The sequence below is a fragment of the Callithrix jacchus genome, chromosome 3, assembly GCF_049354715.1.
Source record: "Callithrix jacchus isolate 240 chromosome 3, calJac240_pri, whole genome shotgun sequence".
NCBI lineage: Eukaryota > Metazoa > Chordata > Mammalia > Primates > Cebidae > Callithrix > Callithrix jacchus.
Window position 1 is genome coordinate 69,145,553 of NC_133504.1, and position 18,901 is coordinate 69,164,453.

At 39.5% G+C, this 18,901-nt stretch overlaps 1 protein-coding gene across 10 annotated transcripts in view; it reads right to left on the minus strand.

Annotated features, from left to right (window-relative positions):
• The window catches only part of LARP1B (La ribonucleoprotein 1B), a 197,198-nt gene that overhangs the window by 36,731 nt on the left and 141,566 nt on the right, over window positions 1-18,901 (minus strand). For all 10 annotated transcript variants that reach the window (XM_035292958.3, XM_035292959.3, XM_035292963.3 and 7 more), the window contains 2 exons: window positions 2,677-2,837; window positions 1,624-1,768 (listed from right to left, as the gene is read on the minus strand). In XM_035292958.3, the coding sequence (XP_035148849.2) occupies window positions 1,624-1,768; window positions 2,677-2,837 (306 nt within the window). The remainder of the gene's footprint in view (window positions 1-1,623; window positions 1,769-2,676; window positions 2,838-18,901) is intronic.

The window sequence follows — 18,901 nt, forward strand, 5'->3', positions numbered from 1 at the left end:
GAAAAATTTATTTGTACTACCTTGTATTCTTTTCAAAGATCATATCTGATAATATATATTTGAGATTTACAAGAGGAATCTATTTTCAGAACTTAAAGAAGGGTAAATTTAGGTAAATATGATTGGATGAAAAATCATCGTTTTCCCTTCTCTCCATCTCTTGTTCCTTTCTCCTTTTCGCCATGAACAAATAGCCTTTATGAGTCCATGCCATGTTCCTTTTCACCCTCTTGGCCTGCCCTCACTCAGCCCTACGCTAACTCTCAAGACTTGCCCTGAACATTTCTGAAGAAAGCAAGGTCTAAGCTGGAACATAAAGAACAGGATTTAGAAAAGCACAGGGAGGAATAAGAGAAGTAGAAGCAAAGGTAAGAACATGCACAGATGTCCAGAGGCTAGAGAGCTTGGTTCACTCAAAGAACATGTAGTTCAGTACCACTGTTGCCCAGAGTGCTAGAGGAGAAGTGGGGAAAAAATTAGACAAGGTGAGTCAAGGGACATATTGTAAGAGGCCTTGCTTTTTCTTTTCTTAAAATCTTAAGAACTGGGTTAGCGCTAAGAATATGTCAATTGAGCAATTGGGGTATGTATATATCCATCCAAGGGAAGTCTGTAATGGTGAGAACATGGGAGAGAAAAGTCTTGTAATTTCCCTCAGCCCTTGTGCCAGCCTCTAAGATGGTTCCTAATGATCCCATCTCTTGGTATTAACAACCTTGTGTAGTATCTTCCAATACTGTTCCAGGACTGGTCTGCATCAACAATACAATATAGCAGAAATAATGGTATGCCACTTCCAAATGCAGGTTGTATAAAACACTGAGGCTTCCATTCTGGAAGCTCTACTCACTCAGGGTGACCTTCCTAGGGAAGGTCAACGTGGCAAGGTACTGAAGCCTCCTGCCAAGAGCCATGTGAATGAGCTTGAAGAAGATCCTCCAGCCCAGGCCACGTCTTCAGAGACTGTAGCCCCCTTCAACACCTTGGCTGCAAGCTCATGAGAAAGCATCAGCCAGAATCACCCAGCTAATAACTGAACTAACAAATATTCACTGTTTTAACCTACAGGGTTTTGGGGTAATTTGCAATGCAGAAATAGAAAGCTAATACAGCCCTCCCTCCATCTACGCTGTATACTGCTTTCACAGTTCAAAATCAGGCTACTTCAGTACTCATTTAAAAAATTTTTACTTTTTATTTTTTATTTTTTTTGAGATGGAGTTTCGCTCTTGTTACCCAGGCTGGAGTGCAATGGCGCGATCTCGGCTCACCGCAACCTCCGCCTCCTGGGTTCAAGCAATTCTCCTGCCTCAACCTCCCAAGTAGCTGGGACTACAGGCACGCGCCACCATGCCCAGCTAATTTTTGTATTTTTAGTAGAGACAGGGTTTCACCTTGTTGACCAGGATGGTCTCAATCTTTTGACCTCATGATCCACCCGCCTCGGCCTCCCAAAGTGCTGGTATTATAGGCGTGAGCCACCGCACCTGGCCTATTTTTTATTTTTTATTGTTGGGTTCACGAGTAGAATTTTCTAAAGTCTCCCTCTATTGGATCTACCTGGGTAAAGAAAAACAAACAAAAAACTCCCTCGAAGTGTAAAAATATTAGAAAATATCTGACCTGTAATTTTCTTTTGCATCTTCCCAAGCAAGTTGTCTAAATTCCTCATACATTTTTTTATTGAAGTGATCTCTGAGGAAAAAGGACCAGAAACGAAAGAGGGTATTCATTTCTTGGGACTGACCAATTCCCAAGCGTTTTCTCTCTGAAAAAGTTAAATAAAATATTATTTTATTAAACATAGTTTCTAAATCAAGATAGCAGATGTTATACATAAAATGAAGAAAGTTCAACCATATTAATCCTCAAAATTTATTTCAATTTCTTCTAAATACAGCAGGGAATCCCCAACCCCCAGGCCACAGACTGGTACCCTATTGTGAACTGTACATGTTAGGGATCTAGACTATACACTCCTTATGAAAATCTAATGCCTGAAGATCTGAGGTGGAACAGTTTCATCCAAAACCATCACCCACTTCCTCATAGAAAAATTGTCTTCCATGAAACAGGTCCCTGTTCCGAAAAGATTGAGGACTGCTCAAATAGGTGACAAATATTAACCCATTTTCTGACTCACTGCTTAAATTATAAATATCTGTCAATAATAACAAGAAGAGTATATTAATTTTTTTTTGTTTTTTGAGATGGCATCTTGCTCTGTAACCCATGCTGAAGAGCAATGGCATGGTTTCCGCTCACTGCAACCTCCCCCTCCCGGGTTCCTGCAATTCTCTTGCCTTAGCCTCCTGAGTAGCTGGGATTACAGCTAATTTTCATATTTTTAGTAGAGACAGGGTTTCACTATGTTGGCCAAGCTGGTCTCAAACTCCTGACTTCAAGTGATGTATCTGCCTGCCCTGGCCTCCCAAAGTGCTGAGATTACTGGTATGAGCCACTGTGCTCAGCCGAGTATATTAATTTTTTTTCCTAATGTGTCTAAGTTATAAAGTACATGAACAAAGAATATATATAAACACATTAACTTAAGGTAAAACTATAGTCTAACAATAAAAGAATATCTTAACCTGACATTAAATGACATAATTCTAATTTTTTAGAATTATATTTGAATTTTAAATGTATTAAATAGATAAAGGACAAGCATCTTACCACTAAGGCATCTTCGACGATACTTGTGGTATACTTGTTGGGTAAAGCCATTTTCCTTCAGAAGTTCATGAGAAGGATGCTGGAACTTTGGGAATGAATGACTAGTACATCCATAACTTCCGGCTAGTGGTGTACCTTCTGAAGGTGAAGTATTTGAAGTACTGTTTGAGGAAGGGGAAAAAAGCTTTCAAAATGTAAAATTAAGAACCCACTATACGAATCAATTTGTACTATTTTTTTTTTCCATTATTGGGGGTCTGAGCAGTGGAAAAGACTGTAGTCCCTAAAACTCTCCTAAATTAATGACACACAGATCTGCATATAGTGTCATATATAATGACACACGGATCTGCTATTTATGTTCAATACACGGTTTATATAAATTCAGAAGCTGATAAAGAGGATAGTCATAAACTCTCAAGCTAACACAGTAAGTAGAAGCAGACAACTAAATAGCTCATTCTTCCTTCAAATCATTATTAATTTAGAGTAGGTTTTTTTTTTTTTATTATGGTACTATGGAAATTTTCAACTTATCTTGAATAATTTAGGTTAGTGATGTAAACTGAATACATGGAGATGAGGGACAAAATCTGGCACTATGATAAACAATAATTTCTTTTTTTTTTTTTTTTTTTTTGAGACGGAGTTTCGCTGTTATTACCCAGACTGGAGTGCAATGGTATGATCTCGGCTCACTGCAACCTCCGCCTTCTGGGTTCAAGCAATTCTCCTGCCTCAGCCTCCCAAGTAGCTGGGACTACAGGTGCGTGCCACCATGCCCAGCTAATTTTTGTATTTTTAGTAGAGACGGGGTTTCACCTTGTTGACCAAGATGGTCTCGATCTCTTGACCTCGTGACCCGCCTCGGCCTCCCAAAGTGCTGGGATTATAGGCTTGAGCCACCACGCCTGGCTGATAGACAATAATTTCATTATCTCAAAGATACCCCTGCAATTCTCTAAGTCAATTCCACTTTTAATCTATCTCCTAAATCTGTCTTTTCCTTCTCATCTGCACTCACTATTCAAATTTAGACCTTCCTCTTCTTTCACTTGAGTCTCCTTGACTTTCCAATTTCCCTTCTCTAACCTGTCACCAAAGTGATCTTCCTAAAACATCAATCTAAATCAGTGGTTCTCAAAGTGGTCTGTGGATTGTTGGAAGGTTCCTAAGAACCTTTTACAAAGTCTACAAAGTCAAAACTATGCTCATAATAATAATAAGATGTTATTAGCCCTTTCCACTGTGTTGACATTTCTACTGATGGTACAAAAGCAATGATGTATAAAACTGCTGATGTGAATTGAGGCAGTGGCACCAAACTTTACTTACTTGTGACTGCATTCTTCATTGTTATACACTTGCAATTAGAAAAAATAAAACCATTCCAGTTTCAACTTAAAAATATCCTTGATAAAGCCAAAAAATTAACTCTACAAAATCTCACTCATGAGTGTACATCTTTTTGTGTGTGACAAATATGAAATGGAAGCTTGTTTTGCAAGATAAGAATGTTTTGGAGATCTGTTTCACAACAATGTAAATATACTGCACACTACTGAGTTGTACACTTAAGAACTGTTAAGATGGTAAATTTCATATTATACATTTTTATAATTTTTAAAACATGAGAAAAAGGCACAAAGCATTTTTGTAGCATATTAACCTAGAATAGGCCAGCTGTGGTGGCTGATACCTGTAATTCCAGCATGTTGAGAGGCCAGGCAGATGAATCACCAGAGGTCAGGAGTTGAAGACCAGCCTGGCCAACACAGTGAAACCCCATCTCTACTAAAAAATACAAAAATTAGCTGGACATAGTGGCACATGCCTGTAATCCCAGCTACTCAGGAGGTTGAAGCAGGAGAATCGCCTGAACCCAGGGAGGAGGAGGTTGTAGTGAGCTGAGACCAAGCCATTGCACTTCAGTACACTCTACCCTTATAAGCTCATTCAACCTTATTACCTCCCTAAATGCCCTGTCTCCAAAAACAGTCACATCAGGAGTTAGGGATTCAACATATAAATTTTGGGAGTGTGGGGGGAGCATAATTCAGTTCATAACACTATCTTAGTGGGCATAAAGTGGTATTTCATTTTGGCTTTTTGAATTTGTGTTTCCCTAATGACTATGTTGAGCATCTTATCGTGGGCTTATTGGCCATTTGTATATCTTGTAAATCTTCTTTGGAAACTGTCTACTGAAGTCCTTTGCACTATTTTTTTTTTTTTTTTTTTGAGATGGAGTCTTGCTCTGTTGCCCAGGTTGGAGTGCAGTGGCACAATCTCGGTTCCTTACAACCTACACCTCCCAGATTCAAGTGACTCTCCTGCCTCAGTCTTCTGAGAAGCTGGGATTACAGGCATGCACCATCATGCCTGGCTAATTTTCGTATTTTTCGTAGAGACAGGGTTTTGTCATGTTGGCCAGGCTGCTTTCAAACTCCTGACCTCAGGTGATCCACCCACCTCGGCCTCCCAAAGTGCTGGGATTACAGCCACCCCTCCCAGACCTTGCTTCAAGTGTCGGAAACCTGGCCACGGAGCCAAGGAATGCCCCAGTCCAGGATTCTTCCTAAGCCCTGCCCCATCCATGCAGGGGGTGCCCCATGGAAAGTCGGACTGTCTGACTCACGTCGCTGCTCCCAGAGTTCCTGGAGCTCCAACCAAAAGCTCTCGGACTGAATCCTTCCCACATCTCCTGAGCTTGGTGGCTGAAGGCTGACGCTGCCTGAACATCTTGGAAGCCCCCTGGACCATCATGGACCCCAAGCTTCGGGTAACTCTTACAGTGGAGGGTAAGTTCATCTCCTTCTTAATCATGTCAGGGCCACCCACTCCATGCTGCCTTCTTTTCAAGGACCTGTCTCCTTGGCCTCCATAGCTGTTGTGGGAATTGACCGCAAGGCCTCCAGGCCTCTTACAACTCCCCAAGTCTAGTGTCAATTAGGCGAGCACTCCTTTCAACATTGTTTCCTAATCATCCCACTTGTCCAGTTCCCCTGTTAGGCCAAGGTATTCTAGCAAAATTGTCTGTTCCTTAACTATTCCTGGGCTACAGCCACACCTCATTGTCGCCCTCCTCCCCAAACCCGTATCTCCTTCGATAGCTCTCCTTATGTCCCCCTACCTTAACCCTAGTATGCAGGACACCACCTTCTCATCTGTTGCTGTAAGTCACTCACCTCTCGTCATCCCCTTAAAACCTAATCACACTTACCCTGCCCAGCACCAGTACCCCATCCCACAACAGGCTTTATCACCCATCTATTGCAACATGGCCTTTTAATTCACCCACCTGCTTCTTCAGCATCTATATTCAAAGGGGTATTGTGTATCCCCTTCCCAAGCCCAGATTTCTTCCGCTATCCTAGCTGTCCAAAAAAAGAGACAAATTCTACAGAGTATGCTGAACAGCTCTCCCACCACCTTCAGATCAAGTAAGCAGTCTCCCCCTCTTTCTCTCTCTTTTCCTTTAGAGAACAGGAGACAAGTCTCTCCCCTCTCTCTCTCTTTAGAGAAGAGGAGACAAATCTCTCCCCAGCTTTCTTTTCCTTCGAATCCCAAGGAGACAAGTCTCTCCCTCTTTCTCTCTCTTTTCCTTTAAATCTTTCTCCTTCTAGTAGAGATAAAGAGACACTCTTTATCCATGTGGAGCTGGAGGAGACAAGTCTCTCCCTCTCACTCAAAAACTCAGAAGTCGGTCACCGACTCGGAAAGACAAGACTCTCCCCTTGGTGTCTGGTCAATTGTGGGGATGCCTGCCTTAATCACTCACCCATGTTAAAGCCCAAAAATCAGTCAGGGACACCAACTGAAAACCCTGGTAGCTGCTCACTCCTTCTCCTAGTCTACTCGGCTCCTTTCCTTAAAACTTACCTCCTTGAGCCAGGCACGGTGGCTCATGCCTGTAATCCCAGCCCTTCAGGAGGCTGAGGCAGGCCGATCACCTGAGGTCGGGAGTTCGAGACCAGCCTGACCAAGCTGGTAAAACTCCGTCTCTTAAAAAAAAAAAAAAAAAAAAAAAAATCTCCTTCACTATGGGCAATATTCTGCCCTCTATTCCTCTATTTTACATTTTCACATCTAGCCTGTATCCTAAAAAACTTAAAACCTCTTCAACTGTCGCCTGATCTGAAACCTAAACATCTCTGTAACACGGCCTGGCCTCAATCCAAATGGCCGGAAAACAGCCCTTTCAATTTTTCTTATGTAAACCAGTCCAGACTCATACGTGATGCCATCAATAAACTAAACCTGGCTGGACTGGCTGGACACTCTAACTGGGAGTCATGGCTTCTTCCAATCCCTAGTCCTCCGATACTATCTTTCTCCTCTTATTTGGACCCTGTGTTTTCCAATTAATCTCTCAATTCCTACAAAATCGTATACAAGCAATAAGCAATCCATCAATACAACAAATGTTCCTTCTAACAACCCCACAATATCACCTCTTGCCCCAAAATTTCCCAGCAGTCTAAATTCTTTCCCATTTTGAGGTTTCTGTGCCACCCCCAATCCCACTCAAAGAAGCCCTGAGAAACATCGCCCCATCACCCCTCTGTGTCGGCCTTCCTGATATTCCACTGCCCTCCACTCTTCATCTCTTTTTTTTTTTATATTATTAATACAAAAAGACAGGAATGTAAGGTCTTTTAGGCCGACTGATGGCCCCATGGATGCCATGTTAACCTCTCTGACCTGCACGGACACTCCAGATGAGTTCCTGGAAAATCAAAACTGGAAGACCACGAAAAGAGAAAGAAAGGATCAACCCCTGCAATGCCTACTTAACTTTAAGACATTCTCTAATGTTTGTTATTCTCGCCCCAATTGATAAGGCCATTGGACTTTGTAACTGACATGGTTAACCTTGGGGCTCCACACCCAACGACCCCCTCCCAGCTTGCAAAAGCCACCCTAAACTGTGACTTTCCACTGCCTACCCCAAACCTATAAAACCAACTCCTATCCCACTGCTCTCTGCTGACACCCTTTTTGGCCTCAGCCCGCCTGCAACAAGGTGAACAAACAGCCATGTTGCTCATACAAAGCCTGTTTGGGCGGGGGGTTGGGGTCTTTTCATTCAGCGTGTGCATTTTAACAATAGGTAAATAAATATCTATTAAGAAACTATTAAAGAAATCTCCCAGATTGTCAATGGCATTTAGAAAGATTTTAATAGATACATATGAAGGATTTAATGTGCTAAACCATCTACTCAAACTGTATGTTTGTATGTGTGTATACACATGTGCACATATATGTGTGTGTATATACTTGTACACATAACTGACTAAAGAAAAATAATGAGGTATAGCACAAATAATGGGGGCTGGGTGTGGTGACTCATAACTGTAATCTCAACACTGGGAGGCTGAGGCAGGAGGATTGCTTGAGCCCAGGAGTTCGAGACCAGCCTGAATTACATAGCAAGATCTTGTTGCCACAAAAAAAAAATTTTTTTTTTTTTGAGACGGAGTCTTGCTCTGGCGCAATCTTGGCTCACTGCAACCTCTGCCTCCGGGGTTCAAGCAATTCTTCTGCCTCAGCCTCCGGAGTAGCTGGGACCACAGGCATGTGCCACCATGTCCGGCTATTTTTTGTATTTTTAGTAGAGATGGGGTTTCACCATGTTGGCCAGAATGGTCTCGACCTCTTGACCTCATGATCCACCCGCCTCGGCCTCCCAAAGTGCTGGGATTACAGGCGTGAGCCACCGCGCCTGGCCAAAAAATTAGCCAGCCATTGTGGTGCACAACTGTAAGTCCCAGATACTTGAGGCTGAGGTGAAAGAACTGCTTAAGTTCTGGAGTTTGAGACTGCAATGACCTGAGATTGTGCCACTGCATTCCATCCTAGGTTAAAGATTGAGACTCTGTCTCTAATTTTAAAAAATGAAATGAAATAGGGAGAAACAATGAAAGTTTAATGTTGTAAAGTTCTTATACTATACATGAAGTGGGATAAGATTATTTGACAGTAGAGTGTGGATAAGTTAAAATTTATACACATGGTCTTCAACTTAAAAGATGGTTTCACTTAGGGTTTTTCAGCTTTAGGATCATACAAAAGCAATATGCATTCAGTAGGAACCAGAGTTCAAGTACCATACAACAATTCTGTTCTTCAGTTTCAGAACAGTATTCAATAAATTACATAAGATATTCAACACTTTACTACGAAATAGGCTTTGTGTTAGATTTTGCTCAACTATAGGTTAATATAAGTGTTTTGAGCACATTTAAGGTAATGTGCTGAGCCGTTTAAGGTAGGCTGAGCCATGATGTTCGGTTAGTTAGGTATATTAAATGCATTTTCAACTTAGGATATTTTCAAGCTACAAAGGGTTTATCATGATTCAAGGAGCAGCTGAATTAAACAGGCATGTCTCAGAGATATTGCTGGTTCAATTCTAGACTACTACAATAAAGCAAATATTGCAAGAAAAGCAAGTCATATGAATATTCTGGTTTCCCAGTATATATAAAAGTTATATTTACATTATACTGTACTCTACCAAGTGTGCAATAATAGCATGACTAAAAAAAATTACATACCTTAATTTGAAAATCCTTTATTGAGACAATGATGCCACCAAAATGGCAAAGTAGAAGCAATCTGGCTTCACTCTCCCACAGAAATCCCAAAACAAATATCTAGCACCAAGCTTATCATCAGCAATATCCCAGATATCAAATCTGAGACTGATACTATCTGTGAGCCACAGAGAACTGAAAAACTCCAAACAAACAGTAAGAGAAATCGCTTTTTCTATGCATGATGCCCCTTCCCCAATGTGTCAGGCCCTGTGCATGAAAAATTCCTCCCAGACTCAGTTTCTTCATTGGAAATAGTCAGATGGAGGACAGCCAGCTATCTAGGGTTCCCTTGCAGGAAAACTGCTCCTGCCTCAACCTATGAGAAGTGTAATATTATGGGGGCTACTAGGGAGAAAAAACTCTGTAGGCAGCTACAGAAAGTGGGGAAGCAGGAACAGAAACGCTATCCCTGAAATTCTTCTCTTTATTTCAGCCAAAAGAGATGCCATATCAGAGCAGCTGTTCATCAGGACCACACTGTAGGGGGCATGAGCCATGAGTCTTCTGGGTACAAACCCTTTGCCAGTGTTACCACACAGTTGGGGGTATCCCCTTTCCCGCCCCCACCATCTGACAGGCAGTGCTCCAATGTTTGTGAGAGCCAAGGCAAACTTGGGCTTAAGGTGCCATCTAGTGTCCAAAAGGAGGCAGTGATATATAATAGTATTAGGGGACTCACAGGCAACTGCAAAGAATTTCTAAGCAAACATATCTTACAAAGACCAAAACAAGCAAGACAGTAGACTGGAATGAATAATAAATCCTTTAAAGCAAATCCATAGATGTACATCCACAAGAAATAACAGCGAACACAGAACGATGACCTCCCCAAATGGACAAAGCTAAGAGTCAGGGACCAATCTAAACGAGAAAGCAATGTGTGAGGTCTCAGATCAAGAACAAAATAACAGTTCTACAGATACTCAGAAAAATCCAAGATAACACAGAGAAGCAATTCAGAAATTTATCAGAGAAATGCAATACAAAGAGATTTAAATAAAAAATAAATAAAAATTTTAAAAAATGGAAATCCTGGAACTCAAACACATTTTCTGAAAAATGGATTACAGGCTCTAAACAGCAAAATGTATCAAGAAGAAGAAACAATCAGCTCAAATACAGGCTATTGGAAAATACAGTCAGAGGAGAAAGAAAAAGGAATGAAGAACACCTGCAAGATATAAAGAATAATCTCAAAAGAACAAATGTGAGAGCCACCGGCATTCAATGAGGAGTTAAGAGCAAGGAGTAGTATGTTTATTCAAAGAAATAATGACCAAAAACATTCCAAATCTAGAGAAAGATATAAATAGGTACAGAAGGTCAGAAATCACCAAATATATTTGTATTAGTCCATTTTCACTCTGCTATAAAGAATACCTGAGACTGGGTAAATTTATGAAGGAAAGTGGTTTAATTGACTCACAGTTCCACATGGCTGGGGAGACTCCAGGAAACTTACAATCATGGTGGGAGAGGAGGCAGGCACTTCTTACTTCGTGGCAGCTGAGACAGAGAGAGTATGTGTGAAGGAGGAACTGTCAAGTACTTATAAAACCATCAAATCTTGTGAGAACTCACTCACTATGACAAGAACAGCATGAGGTAACTGTCCCCATGATCCAATCACCTCCTACCAGGTCCATCCCTTGACATGTGGGGATTATGGGAATTACAATTCGAGATAAGATTTGGGTGAAGACACAGAGCCAAACCATATCAACATTCAACCCAAGTAAGAGTCTCCCAAGGCAAATAATAATCAAACCTGAAAACGTGAAAGACAAAGAGAAGATTCTTAAAATAGCAAGAGAAAAGAAATAAAAGAACATATAAAGGAGCTCTGATGTTTTTGGCAACAGACTTTTCTGCAGAAACCGAACAGGCCATGAGGGAGTAGAATGACACATTCAAAGTGCTACAGGATAAAAGTTGTCTTAAATTACATTTTTACTTTACATTAAAACTTTTGAAACTTTACATTAAAACTTTTAAAATCTTCTTCCTGTTAGAAGGATATGTAATTTACATATCCTTCTAACAGGAAGGAGATACAAAGTCTTTCATAGACAAAAGCTGAAGGAATTCATCACTACTAGACCCATCTTTCAAGAAATGCTACAGAGAGTTCCTTGATTTGAAAGAAAACAAAATTTGATGTGCAAAACCAAAAATATTTGAAGGTATAAAACTCACTGGTAAAAGTAGATAAATTCAGAATACTCTAATACAGTAATTATTGTTACATGTAATCCATTCAGATCTCTAGTATGAAGACTAAAAGATAAATCTGAAAATATTAACAGCAACCTGTTAAGAGATAAGGAATATAAATAGATGTAATTTAAGACAGCAAAATGTCAAAATGTGGGAGGATAGAGTTAAAGTGTAGAGTTTTTTGGTTTTTCCTTTGATTTCTCTCCTTTTGTGATCAAAGTAAGTTGTCATATGTTTAAAATAACTTATATCTATGGCTTTTGTAAGCTTCATGGTAACCACAAAGCAAAAACCTATAACAGATAAACTAAAAATAAAAAGCAATGAATTAAAACATACTCCCAGAGAAAAACCACTTCATCACAAACAAAGGCAGCAAGAAGGAAGAAAGGAAGAGTTACAAAACAACCAGAAACCAAGTAATGAAATACTGCGTAAGTCCTTATCTATCAATAATAACACTGAATGTAAATGAACTAAATTCTCCAACCAAAAGATATAAGCATTGCTGAGTGAACTTTTAAAAACTTTTAGAAACAAGATCCAACTATATATTGCCTATAAGAAACTCACAGCAACTATAAAGGCACACATAGACTGAAAGTGAAGAATGGAAAAAGACATTCTACGCAAATGGAAGCCAAAAAAAAAAAGGTAGCCATATTTATATTAAACAAAATAGACCAAGTCAAAGTTTGTTAAAAAAAAAAAAAAAAGGACAAGGAAGGTCCTTTTTATGATGATGAAGGTCCTTTATATGATGATAAAGGAATCAATTCAGCAACAGGATATAACAATTATAAATATATGCCCCCAATTCTGGAGCACTCAAATATATTAAACAAACATTAATAAATCTAGAGGATAGAAAGACTATAATACAATAGTAGCAGGAGACTTTCAAGACCCATCTCTCAGTAATGGACAGATCATCCAGACAGAAAATCAACAAAGATATAATGAAGTTAAACTACACCTAGACCAACTGGACCTAATGACATTTATAGAACATGTCACCTACTGCTGCAGAATACATTCTTCTCATTAGCACATGGAACACTCTCCAGGATAAAACATATGTTATACTATAAAACATGTCTCAACAAATTCAAAAAAGCCAAAATCATATCAAGTATCTTCTCTGACTACAACAGAATAAAAACAGAAATCAATAACATGAAGATTTTTGGAAACTACACGAATAGGTGGAATTTAAACAACATGCTCCTGAATGATCAATAGATTAATAAATTAAGAAGAAAATTTCAAAATGTCTTCAAAAAATGAAAATGGAAACATAACTTTCCAAAACCAATGGGGTACAGCATAGCAGTACTAAGAGAGAAGTTTATAGCAATAAATGCCTACATCAAAAAAGTCAAAAAGTTCCAAATAAACAACCTGACGATGTATTTGAGAACTAGAAAAGAACAAATCAAACCCTAAATTAGTAGAAAGAAATAATAACGATCAAAGCAGAAATAAATAAAATTGAGACTAAAACAAGTACAAAAAAATCAATGAAATGAAGTTGGTTTCAAAATCAATCCCATTGGTTTTGGAAAGTTATGTTTCCATTTTCATTTTTTGAAAAGATAAACAAAATGAACAAACCTTCAGCTAGATGTATTTGGTTGTTCTCACATTACTATGAAGAAATGCCCGAGACTGGGTAAATTATAGAGGAAAGAGGTTTAATTGGCTCATGGTTCTATAAGCAGTACAGCATAATGCTGGTATCTGCTCAGCTTCAAGGAAGGCCTTAGGAAAACTAACAATCATGGTGGAATGCAAAGGGGAAGCAGCACTTCGCATTGCTGGAGCAAGAGGAAGAGAAAGAGGGGAGGTGCCATACACTTTTAAACAACCAGATCTCACAACTCATTATCACAATAACAACTCGAAGCAAAAGGAAGAAATAGACACTAAATCTTAACGCTCCAAAATAATCTCCTTTGACTCCATACATCACATCCAGGGCATGCTGGTGCAAGGGGTGGTATCACAAAGCTTCGGGCAGCTCCACGCTTATGGCTTTCCAGGGTTTAGCCCACATGGCTGCTCTTAAGGGCTGGCATTGAGTGCCTGTGGCTTTTCGAGGCTGAGGGTGCAGGCTGCTAGTGGATCATGGATCTACCATTTTTGGGGTCTGCAGCACAGTGGCCCCTCTTCACAAAGATGCTGTAGGCAGTGCCCCAGTGGGGAGTCTGTATGAGGGCTCCAGCCCCATATTTCCCCTCCATACTGCCCTCATAGAGGGTCTCCATGAGGGCTCTGCCCCTGTAGTAGGCTTTTGTCCAGACATCCAGGCTTTTCCATACATCCTCTGAAATAAAGGCAGAGGCTCTGAAGCCTCAACTCTTGCATTCTGTACATTACCTGCAGGCTTAATACCACATGGTAATTGAACGTAGTACTGTAAGTCCTAGCAGGAGCAATTAGGCAAGAGAAAGGGCATCCACATTGGAAAGGAAGAAGTCAAATTATCCTTGCCTGCAAACGATATGATATTATATTTAGAAAAATCTAAACACTCCACCAAAAATCTAGATAAATTCAGTCAAGTTGCACAATACAAAATCAATATACAAAAATCAGTAGCATTTTTTTTTTAATTTATTTTTTTAAAGACAGGGGTTCACCATGTTAGCCAGGCTGGTCTTAAACTCCTGACACCAGGTGATCCACCCGCCTTGGCCTCCCAAAGTGCTGAGATTACAGGCGTGAGCCACCACACCCAGCCTCAGCAGCATTTATATATGCCAACAGCAAGCAAACTGAAAAAGAAATCAGGAAGGCAATCTCATTTACAACAGTTACAAAAATATTTAAAGTATCCAGGTATAAATGTAACCAAAGTGAAAGATCTCTACAAAGAAAACTAAAAAACACAGATGAAAGAAATTAAAGCAGTCACATCAAAAAAAGGGAATGATATCTCATACTCATGGATTAGAAAAATTAACATTGTTAAAATGTCAATACTACACAGCAACTTCTACAGATTTAATTCCATCCCTATCAACCTGCCTATGACATTCTTCACAGAAATAGAAAAAACAATCCTAAAATTTGTAAAGAACCACAAAAGCCCCTGAAAAAGCAAAGTAATTCTGAGCAAAAAGAATATAGCTGGAGGCATCACACTACCCAAATTCAAAATATAATACAAAGCCATAGTAATAAAGGTAGCATGGTACTGGTGTAAAAGCAGACACACAGACCAACGGAACAGAATAGAAAATTTAGGAAAAAAATCTACATATTATCAGCCAATTCCTTTTTTACAAATGCACCAAGAACATACAGTGAGGAAAGGACGGTAACTTCAATAAATGGTGCTAAGAACACTAGATAACCATATGCAAAAGTATGAAGCTAGACTCTATCTCTACCATAAAAAAAAAAGCCAATCAAAATGGACTAAAGACTTAAATCTAGGACCCAAAGCTATGAAACTACTAGAAGAAAATGTTGGGAAAACACTCTAGGCCATTGGTCTAGGCAGAGATGTTCTGTGTAAGATGCTAAAAGCACAAGCAACAAAAGTAAAAATAGATGAATAAGATTATATCAAGCAAAAAAGTTTCTGCACAGCAAATGAAGGAGCCAACAAAATGGAGAGACAACCTACAGAATGGGAGAAAATATCTGCAAACGATCTAACCAAAAAGGGACTAATACCCAGAATATACGAGGAACTCAAACAACTCAGTAGTAAAAAATACCCAAATAATCCCATTTTGACCTTGACAAAAGATCTGGACATTTCTCCAAAGAAGACATCAACTGGACAAGAGATAGGTTTAAAAATGCTCAACATTACTAATTATCAGGAAGACACAAATCAAAACCGCAATGATAAAGCCTCTCACCCCAGTTAAAATGGCTTTTATCAAGAAGGCAAAAAATATATGTTGTAAGGTTACAGAGAAAGGGGAATGCTTCACATACTGTTGGTGTAAATGTAAATTAGTACAGCCACTACAGAAAACAGCATAGAAGTTCCTCAAAAAACTAAAAACAGAAATTCCATATGATTCAGCAATCTCACTGCCGGGTATATATCCAAAATAGAGGAAATCAGTATATTGAAGAGACAGCTGCTCTCCCATGTTTACTGCAGCACTGTTCACTACAGCCAAGAAACGTAATCAACATAAGTGTCTATCAATAGATGAATGAAGAAAAGTATATGTATGTGTATATATGTGTATGTACATGTGTGTATATATGTATATATATGCACATACATACATACGCACATATATAAACATACCCAATGGAATACTATTTAGCCATAAAAAAGAATTCTGTCATTTGCAGCAACATGGATAGAATTGGAGGTCATTAGGTTATATGAAATAAGCCAGCCAAAGAAAGATAAATACCACATGTTCTCACTAATATGTGGGAGCTAAAAAAGTAGATCTCATAGAGATAGAGTTAATTACTGCTTACTAGGGACTGGAATGGGTAGGGAGAAGGGGGATGAAGAGCAGTTGGTTAACAGGTACGAAAATACAGTTAATACCAGAAATCAGATCTAGTGTTTATGGTATAGTAGTAGGGAAACTATACTTAACAATTACATATTGTATAGTACAAAATAGCTGGAAGATTGGTACACAAAAAGATCTTAAGAAAAAAAATAGAACAGAATAAAGAAAAATGTTTGAGGTGATTGATATCCCCATTACCCTGATTTGATCATTACCCATTGTATGCATGTATCAAAATATCACATGAACCCCCAAAATATGTACAACTATTATGTACCAATTTTTCAAAAACTGTACTGCTAAAAATGCTAATGATCATCTGAGCCTTCAGCAAGTCATAGTCTTTTTGTTGGTGGAGGGTTTTGCCTTGATGCTGATGGCTGCTGACTGATCAGAGTGGTGGTTGCTGATGGCTGGAGTGGCAATTTCTCAAAATAAGACAATGAAGTTTGCTACATTGACTCTTCTGTTCCCAAAAGATTTCTCTGTAGCATGGATGCTGTCCTGATAGCATTTTACCCACACTAGAACTTCTTTCAAAATTGGAGTCAGTCCTCTCAAACCCTGCCACGGCTTTATATAATATTCTAAATCTGTTGTCTTCATTTCAACAACGTTCACAGAATCTTCGCCAGGAGTAGATTCCAGCTCAAGAAACTACTCTTTGTGCTCATCCATAAGAAGCAATTCCTCGGCCGGGCACAGTGGCTCACAACTGTAATCCCAGCACATTGGGAGGCCAAGGTGGGTGGATCATGAGGTTAAGAGATCGAGACCATCCTGGTCAACATGGTGAAACCCCGTCTCCACTAAAAATACAAAAAATTAGCTGGGCATGGTGGCGCGTGCCTGTAATCCCAGCTATTCAGGAGGCTGAGGCAGGAGAATTGCCTGAACCCAGGAGGCGGATGTTGTGGTGAGCCGAGATCTCGCCATTGCATTCCAGCCTGGGGAACAAGAGTAAAACTCCCTCTCAAAAAAAAAAAAGAAGCAATTCCTCATCTCTTCAAGTTTTATCAGGAGATTGCACCAATTCAGTCACATCTTCAGGCTCCACTTCTAATTATATTTCTCTTGCTATTTCCACCACATCTGTAATTATAGCCTCCACTGAAGTCTGAGCCTCTCAAAGTCATTCATGAGGGCAGGAATCAACTTCTTCTAAAATCCTGTTAATGTTGATATTTTGACCTCCTTCTATGAATCACCAATGTTCTTAATGGCATGTAGAATGGTGAATGCTCTCCAGAATGTTTTCAATTTACTGTGCTCAGGTCCATCAGAGGAATCACTAGCTGTGGCAGCTATAGCCTTATGAATAGACTATACATGAATATTCTAACTTATAAGACTAGAAAGTTGAAATGACTCCTTGGAATTCATGGACTGCAGAATCAATGTGTTATCAGGTATAAAAAGAACATTTATCTCCTTGCATATCTTCATCAAAGTTCTTGGGTGACGAGGTACACTGTCAATGAAAGGAAGTATTGAAAGGAATCTTCTTTTTCTGAATAGTAGGTCTTAACAGTGGGCTTAAAATATTTAGTAAACCACACTGTAAGCATGCTGCCATGTAGACTTTGTTGTTCTATTTATAGAGCATAAGCAGATTAGTAGATTTAGCATAATTCAAAAGGGCCCTAGGATTTTCAAAACAGTAAATTAGCAATAGCTGCAACTTGGTCATCAGCTCCATTAGCCCCTAACAAGAGAGTCAGCCCTGTCCCTTGAATCTCTGAAGCCAAACATTGCCTTCTCCTCCCTAGCTATCAAAGTCCTAGCTGGCTTCTTCTTCAATAGAAGGCTATTTTGTCTACACTGAAAATCTGTTGTTTAAGGTAGCCACACTTTTTTTTTTCAAATCTAGACCTATAGAAATGTATCCACTTTTATTTTTTTATTATTATTTTTTATTTTTTGAAATGGAGTTTCACTCTTGTTACCCAGGCTGGAGTGCAATGGTGTGATCTCAGCTCACCACAACCTCTACCTCCGGGGTTCAGGCAATTCTCCTGCCTCAGTCTCCTGAGTAGCTGGGATTACAGGCACGCGCCACCATGCCCAGCTAATTTTTTGTATTTTTAGTAGAGACGGGGTTTCACCATGTTGACCAGGATGGTCTCAATCTCTTGACCTCGTGATCCACCCGCCTCAGCCTCCCAATGTGCTGGGATTACAGGCTTGAGCCACCGCGCCCGCTTTTATTTATTATCTTAGCTAGATCTTCCTTGTAACTTGCTGCAGCTTCCCTATTAGCACTTGCTGCTTCATCTTGCACTTTTATATTATGAAGATAGCTTCCTAAACCTCATGAACTAACTTCTGCTAGCTTCCAACTTTTCTTCTACACCTTCCTCACCTCTCTCAGTCTTCACAGAATTGAAGAGAGTCAGGGCTTTGCTATGAATTATGATTTGGCTTAAGGGAATCTTGTGGCTGGGTTGATCTTTTAATCAGACCACTCTCTCCCTATCATTAATAAAGCTGTTTCACTTTCTCATCTGGAGTAGCATTTTTAATTTTGCCCAAAAACTGTGCCCTCATATTTTGGCTGTTTGACACAAGAGGCCTAGCTTTTAGCCTATCTTAAGGTTTTTAACATGCCTTTCTCATATTAATGATGGCATTTCTAGTTTTGAAGAACTTTGACTCTTAGTTTCACTTGAACTTTTAGGGGTCACTGTGGGGTTATTAGTTGGTCTAGTTTCAACATTGTTGTCTCTCAGGGTATAGGAAAGCCCAAGAAGAGGAGGAGAGATAGAGAAATGGACAGTCAGTGGAGCAGTCAGAAAACAGAACATTTATTAAGTTCACTGTCTTATATTGGCATGATTCATGATGTGCCAAAACAATTACAACAGTTAACATCAAAGCTCAATAATCACAGATCACCATAAA